Source organism: Leptodactylus fuscus, chromosome 11, assembly GCF_031893055.1.
Source record: "Leptodactylus fuscus isolate aLepFus1 chromosome 11, aLepFus1.hap2, whole genome shotgun sequence".
Taxonomy (NCBI): Eukaryota; Metazoa; Chordata; class Amphibia; order Anura; family Leptodactylidae; genus Leptodactylus; species Leptodactylus fuscus.
In genome coordinates, this window is record NC_134275.1 from 34,417,725 (window position 1) to 34,432,284 (window position 14,560).

The window sequence follows — 14,560 nt, forward strand, 5'->3', positions numbered from 1 at the left end:
TACACCCATACCTGCTATGTATCTAGTGCACCCCCTGGCATGTCTACCCCATGTACCCTTTCTGCTGCCATATATACACTATCCCCTGACATGACACGCCACAGACAATGCACCCACTTCTCTCACCTGGGTCATGTAAATAGTGCACCCCTCCTCTAACCCTGGCTATGTGTCCTAGCCATGTAACCATTTCAGGTCTTTCTGACCAGTCTGCCCTTCCCCACCTACCCCCATTATATATCCAGTGCACCTCCTCTCCCAGTCCCCACTATATACCCAGTGCACCTCCTCTCCCAGTCCCCACTATATACCCAGTGCACCTCCTCTCCCAGTCCCCACTACATACCCAATGTACCCCTCCTCCCTGTCCCCACTATATACCCATTGCACCCCCTCCTCCCTGACCCCACTATATACCCAGTGTACCCCTCCTCCCTGTCCCCACTATATACCCATTGCACCCCCTCCTCCCTGTCCTCACTATATACCCAGTGTACCCCTCCTCCCTGTCCTCACTATATACCCAGTGTACCCCTCCTCCCTGTCCCCACTATATACCCATTGCACCCCTCCTCCCTGTCCCCACTATAAACCCATTGCACCCCTCCTCCCTGTCCCCACTATATACCCAGTGTACCCCTCCTCCCTGTCCCCACTATATACCCAGTATACCCCTCCTCCCTGTCCCCACTATATACCCAGTGTACCCCTCCTCCCTGTCCCCACTATATACCCAGTGTACCCCTCCTCCCTGTCCTCACTATATACCCATTGCACCCCCTCCTCCCTGTCCCCACTATATAGCCATTGCACCCCCTCCTCCCTGTCCCCACTATATATCCAGTGTACCCCTCCTCCCTATCCAAGTACCCATTTCACCTCTGTTTCAGTCCAGAGAACCCCTCCCCCTATCCCCCACCATATATCTAGTCCTACCTATGGACACCAGCTTGATGTTCTCTCGGTCCAGGAACTCCAGGGCCACAGACACGTTCTCCAGCTGCATCTGGCGGAAGGTGGGTCTCTGGTTGTACTTGCGGTACATCTTCTTCTGGCTCAGCACCTCCAGCAGGGCAATGAGGCGCAGCCCGTCGCCCAGGTCCACCTGCAGGTTGGCGATGCGCTTGTTGACGCACTTGAGGTGCTCATTGCACCAGCGGGTGAAGGTGTTCTGCTGGATCTTCTTCCATGGCGCGTCCTCCGCCAGGTCCTTCTCTGTAGCCGGCATCTCTGCTGGGTCCGCCCCGGGCGCTGCTCCTGCTGCTGCAGCCGCGGCTCCGCTCTGGGTGAGCCTCGGGTGGGCGCTGCTCATTTTAAAGCTTCGGTCGGAGGAGGAGGAGGAGGCGGAGAATGAGGATGAGGGGCGGGGCCTAAAAACAGAATGGAGACAGCTTGTCAGGAGGGCTGAAGATGCTGCAGACACTGGCTCATATACAGACATGTCAGTATATAACTCATCATACATATACATGTCAGTATACAAGTCATTATACACATACTCTTACATGTCATTATACACATACATGTTATCACACACATACTCTACATGTCATTATACACATACATGTTATCACACACATACTCTACATGTCATTATACACATACATGTTATCATACACATACTCTACATGTTATTATACACATACATGTTATCATACACATACTCTACATGTTATTATACACATACATGTTATCATACACATACATACTCTACATGTCACCTAAGCCCCAAGATGAAGATAACACAATTTTCTCTTCTATTAGTGATGTACCCAGCTGCTTTTTAGTTATATCTGATTCTGGGAAAGTTGAGTGATTACCAATATGGCTACCAGTACCCAGCTTTCCTGGGGCACTATATGGCCATCTAGTGTTGCTGAAGCCCTGATATCGCAACTCTTTCTCAGATACAGAAATACCTGTTTGTACTGAGGATTTTATTCAGTATATTCCTTCCTTTGTGCCAATGTAATAAATTTCTTAGCAGCAATTCCCCCAATAAAACTTTTTATCAGATTCATTCCTACCCCTACATGAAGGACACATGCACCCCTGACTCCCCTGCACCCCCTCCACCACAGGATATAGGCTCTGCACCCATGGGTGTAACTGAGAGAAAGTGACAGCAAGTTATGTCAGTATATCAGGTAATTGCTATTTGTGCAATTCTCCATTCACATATTTGGGGTGATGAATCTGATTGGCTGTCAGGCACTTTTCTACTTTTGATCCATCTCTCCCACAATCCTTTCCTTCTCTGCCTGGGATCACTCCAGACAATTCCCCTTATGCTTATCCCCCTCTTGGGGGTTCAATAGCTGGGATCCCTATCAATCAGGAAAACAGGGGTCCATGTGAATGTCAGGTGGTCCAGCGCTCAGACACCCACCTTTATTCTGTGAATAGGAGATGAGTATCTAAATAAAATGTATTCTTATTATCGATAGTGGGAAACGCTCTTTAGGCCACACACACAATACACACTGCAGATTTTTTTTGCAGGCTTTTCCTCTGCCAAAAAAAAAAAAACAATTCAAGTGGGTTTGGTGTAAGAATCTCTGCTGGCCCTCTTACGAAAACTTTAGCAGGAAAATACTTTAGGTGGGCTTCATATGGTTCCCATAACCCCCATAGCCCTTATAAGAGATAGCCAGAGACAAATGCATGTCCTTAGATACAGTACACTTAGTGGACAACTTATTTAGCATATTGGGGCTCAGGAGACGCCTGCTCTGCTAAAAGGAGAGTGTCCTAAAGCTGAGACATGTAAGATTCCCTACAATGGTTTCCATTCTACGCTATAGAGTCGTCCACAGTGATAAGGATTGGCGCCAAAGTTGGATCTTAACAGCCACAGCTCATAAGTCCAGCCTAAAGCCAACTAATAGATTTTCTGCCAACTATAGGACATGTAGATTCATGGCTGGCCAAAAGTAGACTTTAGATCGGCCATATTGTTTGTGCCCTCTTAAAGAGCAGTTTCATTGTTAAATTGATGTGGCGGTCATTCCTACTAACCCACCCTATCATCAATTGGACGACCACATGCCAACCATCCGAAATCTAATGTGTATAGCCAGCCTTAGGCCCCTGAAACCCATGTTTTCTCTCTTCCCACAGAAACTCTACACCCCTCGTGTCACACGGTCTGACCTTCTGTCATGAATATTAAAAAAATGCAAATGCTGCTTACACAACCTGGATTATACACCCTCCCATAGATCACTAAGGATGGCTCCAAGGGTTGGCTCAGGCACCAAGATTAGAATTAGGGAAAAGGATATGGGATTTTTCCTGACTGACACTATTGTTTCCATCGAGAACAGCAGTATCATAGATGTCTGGTGGCCACTAATCTCCTCCCATGCCATAGAATTTATATGCATGGGGTCCATTCACAAAGGGGACCCATGTTCTTGTGATCGCTGGGGGAGGGGGGTGTTGTTAGTGTGACTCTCCCTCCAAAAACATACTGATGAATACAGATAAATGAAGGAATGTAGACTGTGCGCCCTACTTGGGACTGTGTTGGCAATATCTGTGTAAAGTACTGTGGAATATGATGGCACTAAAAAAGTAAGAAAAAGAAATAAATACATCTCAGATTCGATTGACAAAATTACAAATGAAAGTAAGGAGACTATATAGATTTATACTAGGACAACATTGAAAGGGTTGGTTCACATCTGCATCGGAGCGTGTGTTAAAGCTGTACCCCAATGGACCTGAATGACGGCCCACAAGCACTAGTGTGGTGAAACTAGTATAAGAGAATTAATGGCTGCCTGTTTCAACAAAACAGCGTCTCTCTCAACCAATGGCTGCTTTTGGTATTACAGGCACATCTCCATTCAAGTGAATGGTGTAATACCAGACACAGTCCATGGACAAGAAAGGAGTTTCTGGAAAATAGAGATAGAGGAGGCGCTGCACAGAAAGGGTCACAGCAGGCTCTACCTGCTCAGGAGTCTGAGGGCCTTTGGAGTCCAGGGGCCACTTCTTAGAGCCATTTTCAACTCTTTGGTTGCTTCAGCCATCTTCTTCGGAGTGGCCTGCTGGGGTAGGAGCATACCAGCCAGGGACAGAAATAGACTTGACAGGCTGGTTAGAAGGGCCAGCTCTGTCCTGGGGAGCCCCCTGGGCCCAGTACAGGTGGTGGGTGACAGAAGGATACTGTCCCATCCCATCCAAGCACTGGGTAGTACTATCAGAGACCGACTGCTTCACCCCAAGTGAGAGAAGAAGCGTTATCGGAGATCCGTCCTTCCAACTGCGGTCAGGCTGTATAATCAACATCAGGCTAAGCGAAGATCACTCCGCACAGAGAACTGAATGATCCTGATTTCTTCTTTTTCTGTTTAGTTGCTATGATTCCTAGTATCTTTTTCTTTCTTTCTTTCTTGTAATATATTACTGTATTATCATGCTGCTATAACACACTGAATTTCCCCATGGTGGGACTATTAAAGGATTATCATATTTCTTTTGCATCCTGGACTACCTTATAGAATGACGACTATATAGAATGATTCCCTATGTGTTTAGTGATCTTAAGTAAAGATTCAGGACTGATCTTTTGGGAAGATTTAGGACAGGTCTTTAGTAAATGAGCTGCTACATCCATATTACCAGGCATCTTCTCTTATTACATTAGTTTATATGGTCCCTTTAATGTTGCTGTATAGTAATCTATCTGCAATTTACCGCAGATTTACTGAGCTAAGAAGGGATTTAAAGGACACTTACAGCCTATAAAACTTTACAGATAATTCTAGATATAATCGCAGTCTCATTGGACGTCAGTATTTCATTGTGGGAAGGGTCATGGCTACAGGAGAGCTGGGGCAGGAGAAGACAGAGTACTACCTTCTCCTTATCTACAGAATATCACAGGATGTGAGTAACCAGTGAGACAGAAGAGGTGGGCTGTCTGTGTACACAGATGACTGAGTCACAAGGAGGCTATAGTTACATAGTTGATGAGGTTGATGAGGTTGGATAAAGACATTAGTCCATCAAGTCCAACCTATAACCCTACAATCCCTACAGTGTCCTATGGGAGACAGTTATCTCCATCTGTTAATGTCAGCAACTGTATATAGACTGAAAAAGCTATCTCGACTGACTCCTCCCTACACATGCACACTTGGCTCAACCAAGTATTGCATGTGTACTGATCTGGGAGAACAATAGGGTTGGCATGTTGAAATCTGACTGCATGATCCATATGAGCTCATTCACACGACGTTCATCACACATCTGTTTTGAGAACACATTGAAAGCGTCTATTCACATGTCCATTTTTATTTTGAGGTCAGTTTTTAACGGTCGTCGAAAAACACTGATCTGCACTAACTTTGACCATGACCGTCACGGACACACAGTCCCATGACTGATGCAAAACAGATGACATTCGGTCATCAAAAACGGTACAGAATGGAGGCAAAACCGATGCTAAACTGGCGTCAACAGCTGACATTAGATCCATCAAAAAAGTCACTGTTGTGACCCAATGCATTTTATTTCACCCTTGTAACTGGCACCGGAAGTGTCTGGTGACCATTTATCAACATTGAAATATGGGCACTAAGGTGACCCAAGGTTGGTTCACCAAAATTAAGGCTGGTCTGGCCTCGGTCTTGCTGCTGAGGGGAATGGCAGACAAGGTGTTATCTCTGGCGATCTACCCACTTAATATTCATGTAGTGTTACATTAATGTAGCCATACTCCTTAGATAGGTGCGGGCAGAATAATCATTTGTTCACCAGCTTTATCTCCCACCCTCCATGTAAATGCACGCTTGGCTAGAGAGGAAAGTAAGCCATGGTCAGACCTTTCTGTCTTCTCTATAAAGGATCAGGTATATAGAAATCCAGCACATATAGAAGTATTGAGCAATATATAAAATGTATTTCACAACACCCTTGGCATCACTTCCTATTCTCGTATTTCTATATAGCAGATTTACTGGTTTTCATATAGAAGACAAGGGTAGCAAACAAGAACGCAAAAAAGCAGTGTTAACCCTTTACTAACACACTCTCCATTCACTGAGCTGGATACCATGGTACTCATCTCTATACGTCTCATTGTGTCCAAACTGCTAATCCCCATTGCTGCATACTTATTTACAGGGAATGTTTTGACAGATCAGCCTATGTATCAAGGGCGGGAGTGAAAACTACCGTACTCTCTCCCAGGCTGTGTGTGCACATGGATGAGTCTGTCTACTAACAAGGTATAGTATATAATGAATAGAACATAGCTTAGCTTGGCAGCAGGGGTGCTGTGGGCATTGAGTGGTGATGGTGGTCACCATGTAGTGCCGCACCTAATACAGTAGGGAACTACTATATAGAGGTTGCCGTGAAGTTGGGAATGGGCTGATACACCTCATGTTTGTAGCTTTTGCTTAGAAGCCTAGATCAATGTATAATACTGGGATGTGTCATCCATGTCTTTCTTCTTCCCCTCCTAAATGATACCTAAATAACCTATTGCTCCAGTGATTCCATACATCAAGGAGAAGCGATGTAAGAAATTGCCTGCCTGAGGTTGCCTCTTGTCTGATCACAGTACTCCAGGCGGTTTTGTCCTGAGGAAGCCCCTGTTCTTAGTGATGGGGGATGAGTCATGTGACTGGGAATGCTGTGTGCAGCCGGCTGACCGCAGGGCTTACTAATGTCTTACAGGAGGTTGGAATTTGTTTCAGTACAAAAATTTCCTTAAAATGGAAGTAGTTGAGAGATTGAGTTACACATGCCTGTGCTTTGTTCTGATGCTAGTATGTCAGTGGGTACATATTATTCCCTCACTAGGCCAGCACACATAGTAAGCATTTCTGCAGAAATTAAGAGTGACCCTCAGGCAGAGAAATATTTAGGAAAAAAAAATGTCTGCGCTGTTGTAGTCCTGAAAGAGGGTCAAAATTATCAATGACAATGCCGACGTATAACTGGAATAAAAGTTTTCCCAGGTGAAAAAAATGTTTTGTCCAGATGTTACCTGTATAATAAGATTTGTGAGATTCTCACTCATTAATAACCATTATATCTATGGGCTGACTAAGGCCAGGACAATGCTATACTGACCACATGTGAAACGACAAGGCTTCCCTATTAGGGAAAAAAAAGCCTTGGAAACATAAGGCTCAGTTCACATGGCGGATTTTGGTTCGGAATTTGAGGTGGGATGCCCCCTCAGATTCTGGACCAAAAAATGGCTATCCGCAACTGGATTCCGGTGCACTGCATACAGTGCACCAGCATACAGTCGCAGAATTCTGCTCCGGATTAGGCCCAGATGAATGGTCCTAGTCCGGAAGGAGTGACGTGCTGCGGTCTCCTGTGGCTGATTCCACCGTGGAAGATAGGGCATGTCGCTTCTTTTTTGCGCGAGCGGAACAAATCTGCTTGCGGAAAAACAAAATGCCTGGCTCCCATTGAATTCAATGGGAGGTGATGTTTTAATCCGGAATTTGACGCGGAATCCGCGCCAAATTCCGGACCAAAATCTGCCATGTGAACTTACCCTGTGTGCTTAGCAACTCCATATAATTTTAAATCCCTCACCTTCTGTCTCTATCCCTCTTCCCTCATAGACTGTAAGCCCTCGCAGGCAAGGCTCTTTATCCCACTGTGCCAGTTGGTCAATGGTAGTGTTATATTTGTTTTGTATATTCTGTGTACCGTATGTAAACTCTCAAATGTAAAGCAGCATGGAACTAATGGTGCTAAATAAATAAATAAATAAATAAATAATAATAATAATAAGGGCTTATTCACACTGTGTGGCCAACTTGCAGTTTATTGCCACAATTACTGCAACAATATGCAGCTTTTTGTTGCAATGCTGAATTGATCGTGGCAGTAAACCATGACCTGACCCCACTGTAGGCTTCGGCTACAGGGGGATATTCTGCAGCAGACCCAGCTGGGGCAAACACTGGCTGGATTTTACTGTTGGTTTAACCCCTGCAGCTATAGTGGTTTTCAACCTTTGCAGAAGACTGCCGCAGAATCCACAGCAATAATAGACATGTGGTGGGTCCCAAAACCTCAACACTAAATACTTTGCACTGTGAGTGTTTTCCACAGAGTGTGGAGGGAATCTGTATAAATCCCATCCATTATCCTGTGAACATGCAATGTGTGGTCCTGGTCTAAAAGGCAGTATTCATAGACTTCTATGGAGCCCTACTGGACTTCTGAATTTCATATGGGATCTTTTCAGTTGGAAATATATAGAATCCCAATGGAAAAATCAATATGGCTAGTTCCATTGGAAGAAGTATTATGGAGATTTATGAGGTTTTCCTTCTAGAGAAGCCCCATATCATGGATTCTGATGAGGATTGGATCTCTATGGAATGCTGAATGTTTTTCTTATAGATAGATAGATAGATAGATAGATAGATAGATAGATAGATAATCTATCTATCCCTTCCTAATACACAAAGTTAGAACTTCTGCTGAGCCATCACAGGATTTCTGCAATGACTTATGAATTGTGAATTGTGTATCAGTCCTGCTATTGCAGGGTACAAGATGCCAGGACAGGATGTTCGGAGGACCAGGTCATAGTTATCATATATACTAGGATGACCCTAGATTACCTATCAGTATTGTATACAGTTATCTACTGGGCCTGGCAGCGTATGTTGTGCTTTGCAAAGGTCACAAAAGAGGAATTAACATGAGCATAGTGCTGGACACTGAAAAGCACCAGACAAGAGGGACAACATGAGATGACAGATCGGACATAGTACAAATCCAGGCTCACAATAGACATCCAGGGCTCCTTTCCACATTTAGTTCATTAAAAGTCTACAGGGAAATAAGAGTTTCGCTTTAACCCTTAATTATATTGTGTTATTATAGAAAACACTGAAACCATCATAGCGGCTATCTTGAGCTGTCACCCAGCTTTGCGTTACTTCTGAATGTGACCCCCACGGAAACAGATATCATTAAAATGATCAGTACATCTTTATTAAATACCCCAAAGATAGGTATTATTACCTGGAATATATGTATGAATAACAGCAAGATGTTATAAATGGGACTCCTAAGCCATTCCCATGCTAAGCTTGGGTGCGAAACGGGCGACGGGGTGCAGCTTTACTTTCAGTCTGTCTGTTATGTATTGCATGACGTTCCTTGTTTACCCTGCTTCAACGTCTAACGTAATAATTTAATACCACCTTGTGTTATTACGTGGATTTCCTATGCATAGACTTCCATATTAGAGGAATCTGTATGTGCCCATGTGGTAGACTGTTTGTATTGATTTCCATATCTGTCCCTATTCTTGTAATGTGGTTTACAGATATCCATACACATGCTGCAGAAACAGACCCCGATATTCAGATGTAGGGAATAGATCAGTGTCATAAATATCTGCCACAAATCTGAACATGGGGCTCATAAACTCGACAGATTTAGATATTGAAAATGGTTCCACAGAGGAAGCGAAACATGGATTTTCACTGGGTGAAAAAAAAAATCACTTGAGGAAATATATTAATGAAAATAATCCGGAACTGAAAGTCATTAATATTTGTGCTTTTTTCTATGTATTTTTTGCCCTTTTCCCCAAACCCAGTGGACCCCATTATAGTCTATGGGGTCTGTCAGTAATCGCTTTTTTTAAACGGATTAGGGGGAAAAATTTGAGTTAAGATTTCTGTCTTTCAGCTCACTGCTATGGCTTTAATGCACTGATCAGCGATATGCCCCATGCTGTAGGTTTTATGGCTGTATTGGCCGCAAAATCCGTGGCAAAATGGAGCAAGACGCTTATTTTCTCAGCATCCTATGTTGGTCATTGCCTCCCATTAAATACAACATGAGGACAGACTGCACTGTGAAATCAGCTCCAAATGACACTATGTGAAGATACTCATATACTTCTTGCAGGATTTGCTACAAATGTATTCAGTCCAGGCAATCCTCTGAGAGCACAACAGTCTGTACTCCACAGACTAATACATTGTAGTTGTATGGCTGATCAGTTATCTCTGCTGTGGTTTCTACATAAGCTATATTGGGTAAAGTGTTATGGCTGCTGGTTCATACAGCAGTGGCACACCCGCTCGCTCCTTCCGCTACACCCACCACACTAGTTCCTTCCACTCACACACCCCTGTACCATATGCTTCCCAATGTTCTGCTATCTATGCAACTATGAGTCCTACACAGAAGTGTGCAGCACCCCCACCTTGTTCTCACTTTTCTGTCATTCTGAGATGCAGAGATGACTGGCATTGAGGTTTTCAGGAGTGATTCACACAATACAACCAAAGCAGCATCAGGCGCCAGAGAGCGGCCTAGTGCAAATACAGCTGCACTATTCTGCCCCTATGATGGAACATGCGAAACATCACACATGCTTCATTCAACACAACCTAATAATGTTCCTCCTATTTAATAAGGTGGAGGCTTCACCACCCACAACTGATGTTGACTTCACTGGAGCCTGCAGGCAGATTTATGTCTTATGTTACCCAACCTAATCCAGACCTCCTGAAATTTATAAATAAAGTAGTCCCCCCCCCCCCCCCCGACATGTCTTAGTAAATAGTTATATTCTCCTTAACAGAACAATTCTAGAGTATCTTTTCATATGCCTCTATGTTGTGCTGTTCCTCTGTTATTCCTACTATAAATGTACTGGCTGTTACCAGCAGGGGGCATCTCTCCCTGCAATAGCCACATACAGTACAGCAAAAGTGCCAGGTTGTGCAGGCACACGTCTTTTAACAAGTGAAATGGTAACTTCCAATTATCAACTACATTTCTAGGAGGAATAACAGAGGAACACAATGCAGAGATATAAGAAAACATGCACCAGAACTTTTATTTAATGGGGAATGCAATTATTTACTTTCTTGACATGTAAGGAGAGAGGACAGGCATAGCTACTTTAACCATACATTACATCTGCACTAGGCCCTATGGTAGTGGGGACCCCTCAGCCATTTCAGGTTTTATCCTACTGTTCTGGGTGGCACGTAGCAATTCCAACTCTCTCTAGGTCTTTTGTTGAATACAATAGTGGAGTATGGAGTTGTCATCTCCGTGATCCACCATTCAGGCTTTGGCTGATAAAACTGTGGCAGCGAGGCGCAATGGGCCCTGAGCTGGAGACATCTCCATAGAGGCCACTCCGTAGAAGCTGGGGTATAGGAGTATCATTTGTATGGAATATATTGCTTGAACAGTCACTGGGGGGAGCAGAGGTCATTATGTGTGGGCCACTTGAGGAAACATGTGGTAGGGCGCCCACTTATGAATCCTTTAAATGGAGTCCACTAATGTGTTAAGGCAGCCCTGCTGATAGTTCCTTCTTGACAGGTTTAGTCCACTTTGGACAAAGTCTTATGTGTTAGTGGTTTTCCAATGGCTGCTATCTTGGAGAGGTCATGTAGGTAGTTTTTCGAGTAAAAGTCCTGAATCTTGGAGAGTGGGACTTATCCAAGTATGGTATATGGACAGTGCCACTGGTCATTAAAGGGGTATTCCCACCTCACATACTCATCAGTCTTTACTCCTGTAAAATCTTCTTTCTTCCTGGTTTCTTGCATCATTTGGTGGGCGGGGTTTCACATGCAACCTGCCGTTTAGCTCTGCCCCCAAATTAGCATGTAGCTCCGCCCACCCATATTGGACTATGAAGTACAGGCAGCAGCAACTCCATTCTGTGTTACATACAGAGACTGCCTGTCTCTGCCATAATGAACACAATTGAATTAGCTAGCCTGATAACTGGGAGAACAGAAGAAATAAAAGCAGCTCCTCTCCCCTATCTGCTAACAGGAACCTAGGTCACGTGGTGTAGACACAGGAATAGCTAGATACACAGGCTGGCTCCCGTGCACTTAGCCCCTCCCCCCTGAGAGCAGCAGATACATCACTTGACTCAGGAGCAGCTAGGTCAGGGCTGTGGCCACAAAGACTTGAACAAAGTAAGATAGTGGACAAACAAAGCAGTTTTACTGAAGCAGTGTATTTAGGAAAAGTCTTACATCCACATTAACAAGCAGTATAGATAGGATCCTTGTGATGGGACAACCCCTTTAATGATGTAGTACAAGCAGAGTAGTGGATGGTTTATCAAGTTGGTACAAGTCATTTTGTTATTTATGCCATTTTCTGTCTTCAGTCATTGAAAACCGCTTCAAAAACTGACATATCCGATCGTCTTGTGTCTGCTCGGAGACTGGCCTGTGTCTATGTACATTTTACAGGATGGATGGATGGATGAATGGATGGATGAATGGATAGATAGATAGATAGATAGATAGATAGATAGATAGATAGATAGATAGATAGATAGATAGATAATTTTTGCATCTCTCTGGGAGAGACCAGTATTTTTATTCTTACATCATACAGCAGCGCCCAAACACTCCTATGGAGAAGGACACAAAGGAGGTCATATATGTATCTAAAATCAACACAGTCCCTCCTATAATAAACCTATTATTCCATTGATAAAACAGGTGTGGGTACTATAGAATTGCATCCTTTCATTGCATGATATTGCATGTATCAATATTCCCCAGGCAGTCTAACAAAATGCAAAGAAAATAACCATGTGTTTGTAAAAATGATGCTATCTAATTTTATATTATGCCAGTGTAGAAGGCAGGTTGTAGTCATAAAACCACATCAAAGCTAGTAAGGCATCTATCACGGGGAAGCAAACTCACTTTGTATGTAAATATATTTTGAATGTGATGCTAGCACCTGTTGTGCGCCAAGGTCCAGATACTCTATTATAATGGGACCTAAGCTGCAGTACCTCAGTTCTGCCACTATACAGAGAACAGTGCTGTCTGCTTCCTGCTCCATTCTCTGTGTACTAGCTGCTGAGAACAACTAATTGATGGGGTGTCGGGTGCCATTCTCTTATATATCTGATATTAGTAACTTATCTTTAGGATAGGTTATCAATATTTTTAGTGTGGAAAACCCTTTGAAATTGGTGGTCTCATCCTAGCTTATGGTTATCTTACTGTACACCAAATCCTAATGTACATAGACACAGCCCAGGAGCCTCCCGATAGTAGACACAGGGCGATTGTATGTGTCCGTTTTTTTTAGTGATTTTCCAATTTTGGAAGAGAATTGACTGAAGACAGAAAATGGCATAAATAAGAAAATGACTTGTACCTACCTGATAAACCATCCACTAGTCCGCGTGCCCTGTATCAGCAATGACAGTTGTGTTTGAGAGATGGCGAGATTTATCAGCTATAGGTCTTAGGCCATGTCCTGCCTTCAGAAAATAGTCTACCGAACTTGAAAGGCCAATACTTCATCCCCAGAAGATAAGGGGCGGCTGCCAGATGTGCAGGAAGTGCATCCTCCATCCATAAGTGTTTATGTGTTTACCAGGCGGGTGTCTGGAGAGAAATAAGAAGTGTTTGGCCCACAGCTATCTTATGGATATGGCTGGCTTTATAGGACTGAGGTTTTTAGACCGCCGCTCATACCATTTGTAATGCCATCTATTGTAGACCATGAGTTATCATAAAAGAAAGACTAAAGTCACCTTACATAATAGAAACTGAATTTTTCCTGCTGCTTCTTGTTTGTAGTGGCCGGTCGTAGACATTCCATTCACTTTCCAAGCTAAACTTTTTGGATCCTGTCTAGTATTACAACGTCCAAACATTCATCACCCATGGCCATGTTGTGAATGGATTTTTCGCTAGCATATGGATAGAATTTCACAATCTAAAATCCTTCATACACAAAAGAGAAAAGCTGGCAGACCTCGCCTCTTCCAGCAGGACCAAGTGACTAACATGTAGGGATGTCTCCTGACTATCCCATACAGATAGTGCTGGGTGGGGGGGAATGGGGTATGTTGAATTTCAATGCCCATTCCTCTTGTTTTCCCTACACATAAGCCACCTTCTCCCTACAGAAATCGCATACAAGATCCATTATATATGGGGAAGTCGGGATGAATAATTGTTGCCCAAGTGTTCAGCCGACAGCTAGTGAAGGTGTATGGTTAACTTAGGTGAGGTTCAACAGAACCACAATTATGGGAAATTGGAGTCCTGCGGCCATAATATGGACCCCGACGCTGCTTTACTATGGCCATAGTAGATCAGCTTTAGTTTCGGTAAATTTTAACTGGTACAATGATGGACACCGTGATGAAAACCCAATGCATCCCATCATATGACATATCCGATGAGGCCATCATTATTACTATTCTCTTCCTATGATAGAACAGATAAACAGAAATGCAAAAGCAGATGTGAACAAAGCCTGACAGAGAAAAAGAAGGTAATGAAATGTAGGTTGATGTCTCTGTGACACAAAATGCAACTAAAAAAATTGGGTAAAACCTCAAACTGTTTTCCACATGTGACTCCAGAAATGATTCATTCATGTAATGTTCAATAGACCAATAATGTGTAATCTGAGATGTTGTATCAGTGAATGCTATTAGCCTGGGTTCCCACAATGCAGATTTGCAACTGTTACCTGGTGGCTTTTTTTCACTTACTTCTATAGAAAAAAAGAAATGTAGCATGAG

The 14,560-nt window shown here is 43.5% G+C and overlaps 1 protein-coding gene across 3 annotated transcripts in view; it reads right to left on the bottom strand.

The window, feature by feature from the left end:
- FLNA (filamin A) overlaps window positions 1–14,560 on the bottom strand; it is an 80,988-nt gene that overhangs the window by 48,160 nt on the left and 18,268 nt on the right. For all 3 annotated transcript variants that reach the window (XM_075260156.1, XM_075260154.1, XM_075260153.1), the window contains exon 2: window positions 937–1,370. In XM_075260156.1, coding sequence (XP_075116257.1) covers window positions 937–1,312 — 376 coding nt within the window. In that variant the 5' untranslated portion in view covers window positions 1,313–1,370. The remainder of the gene's footprint in view (window positions 1–936; window positions 1,371–14,560) is intronic.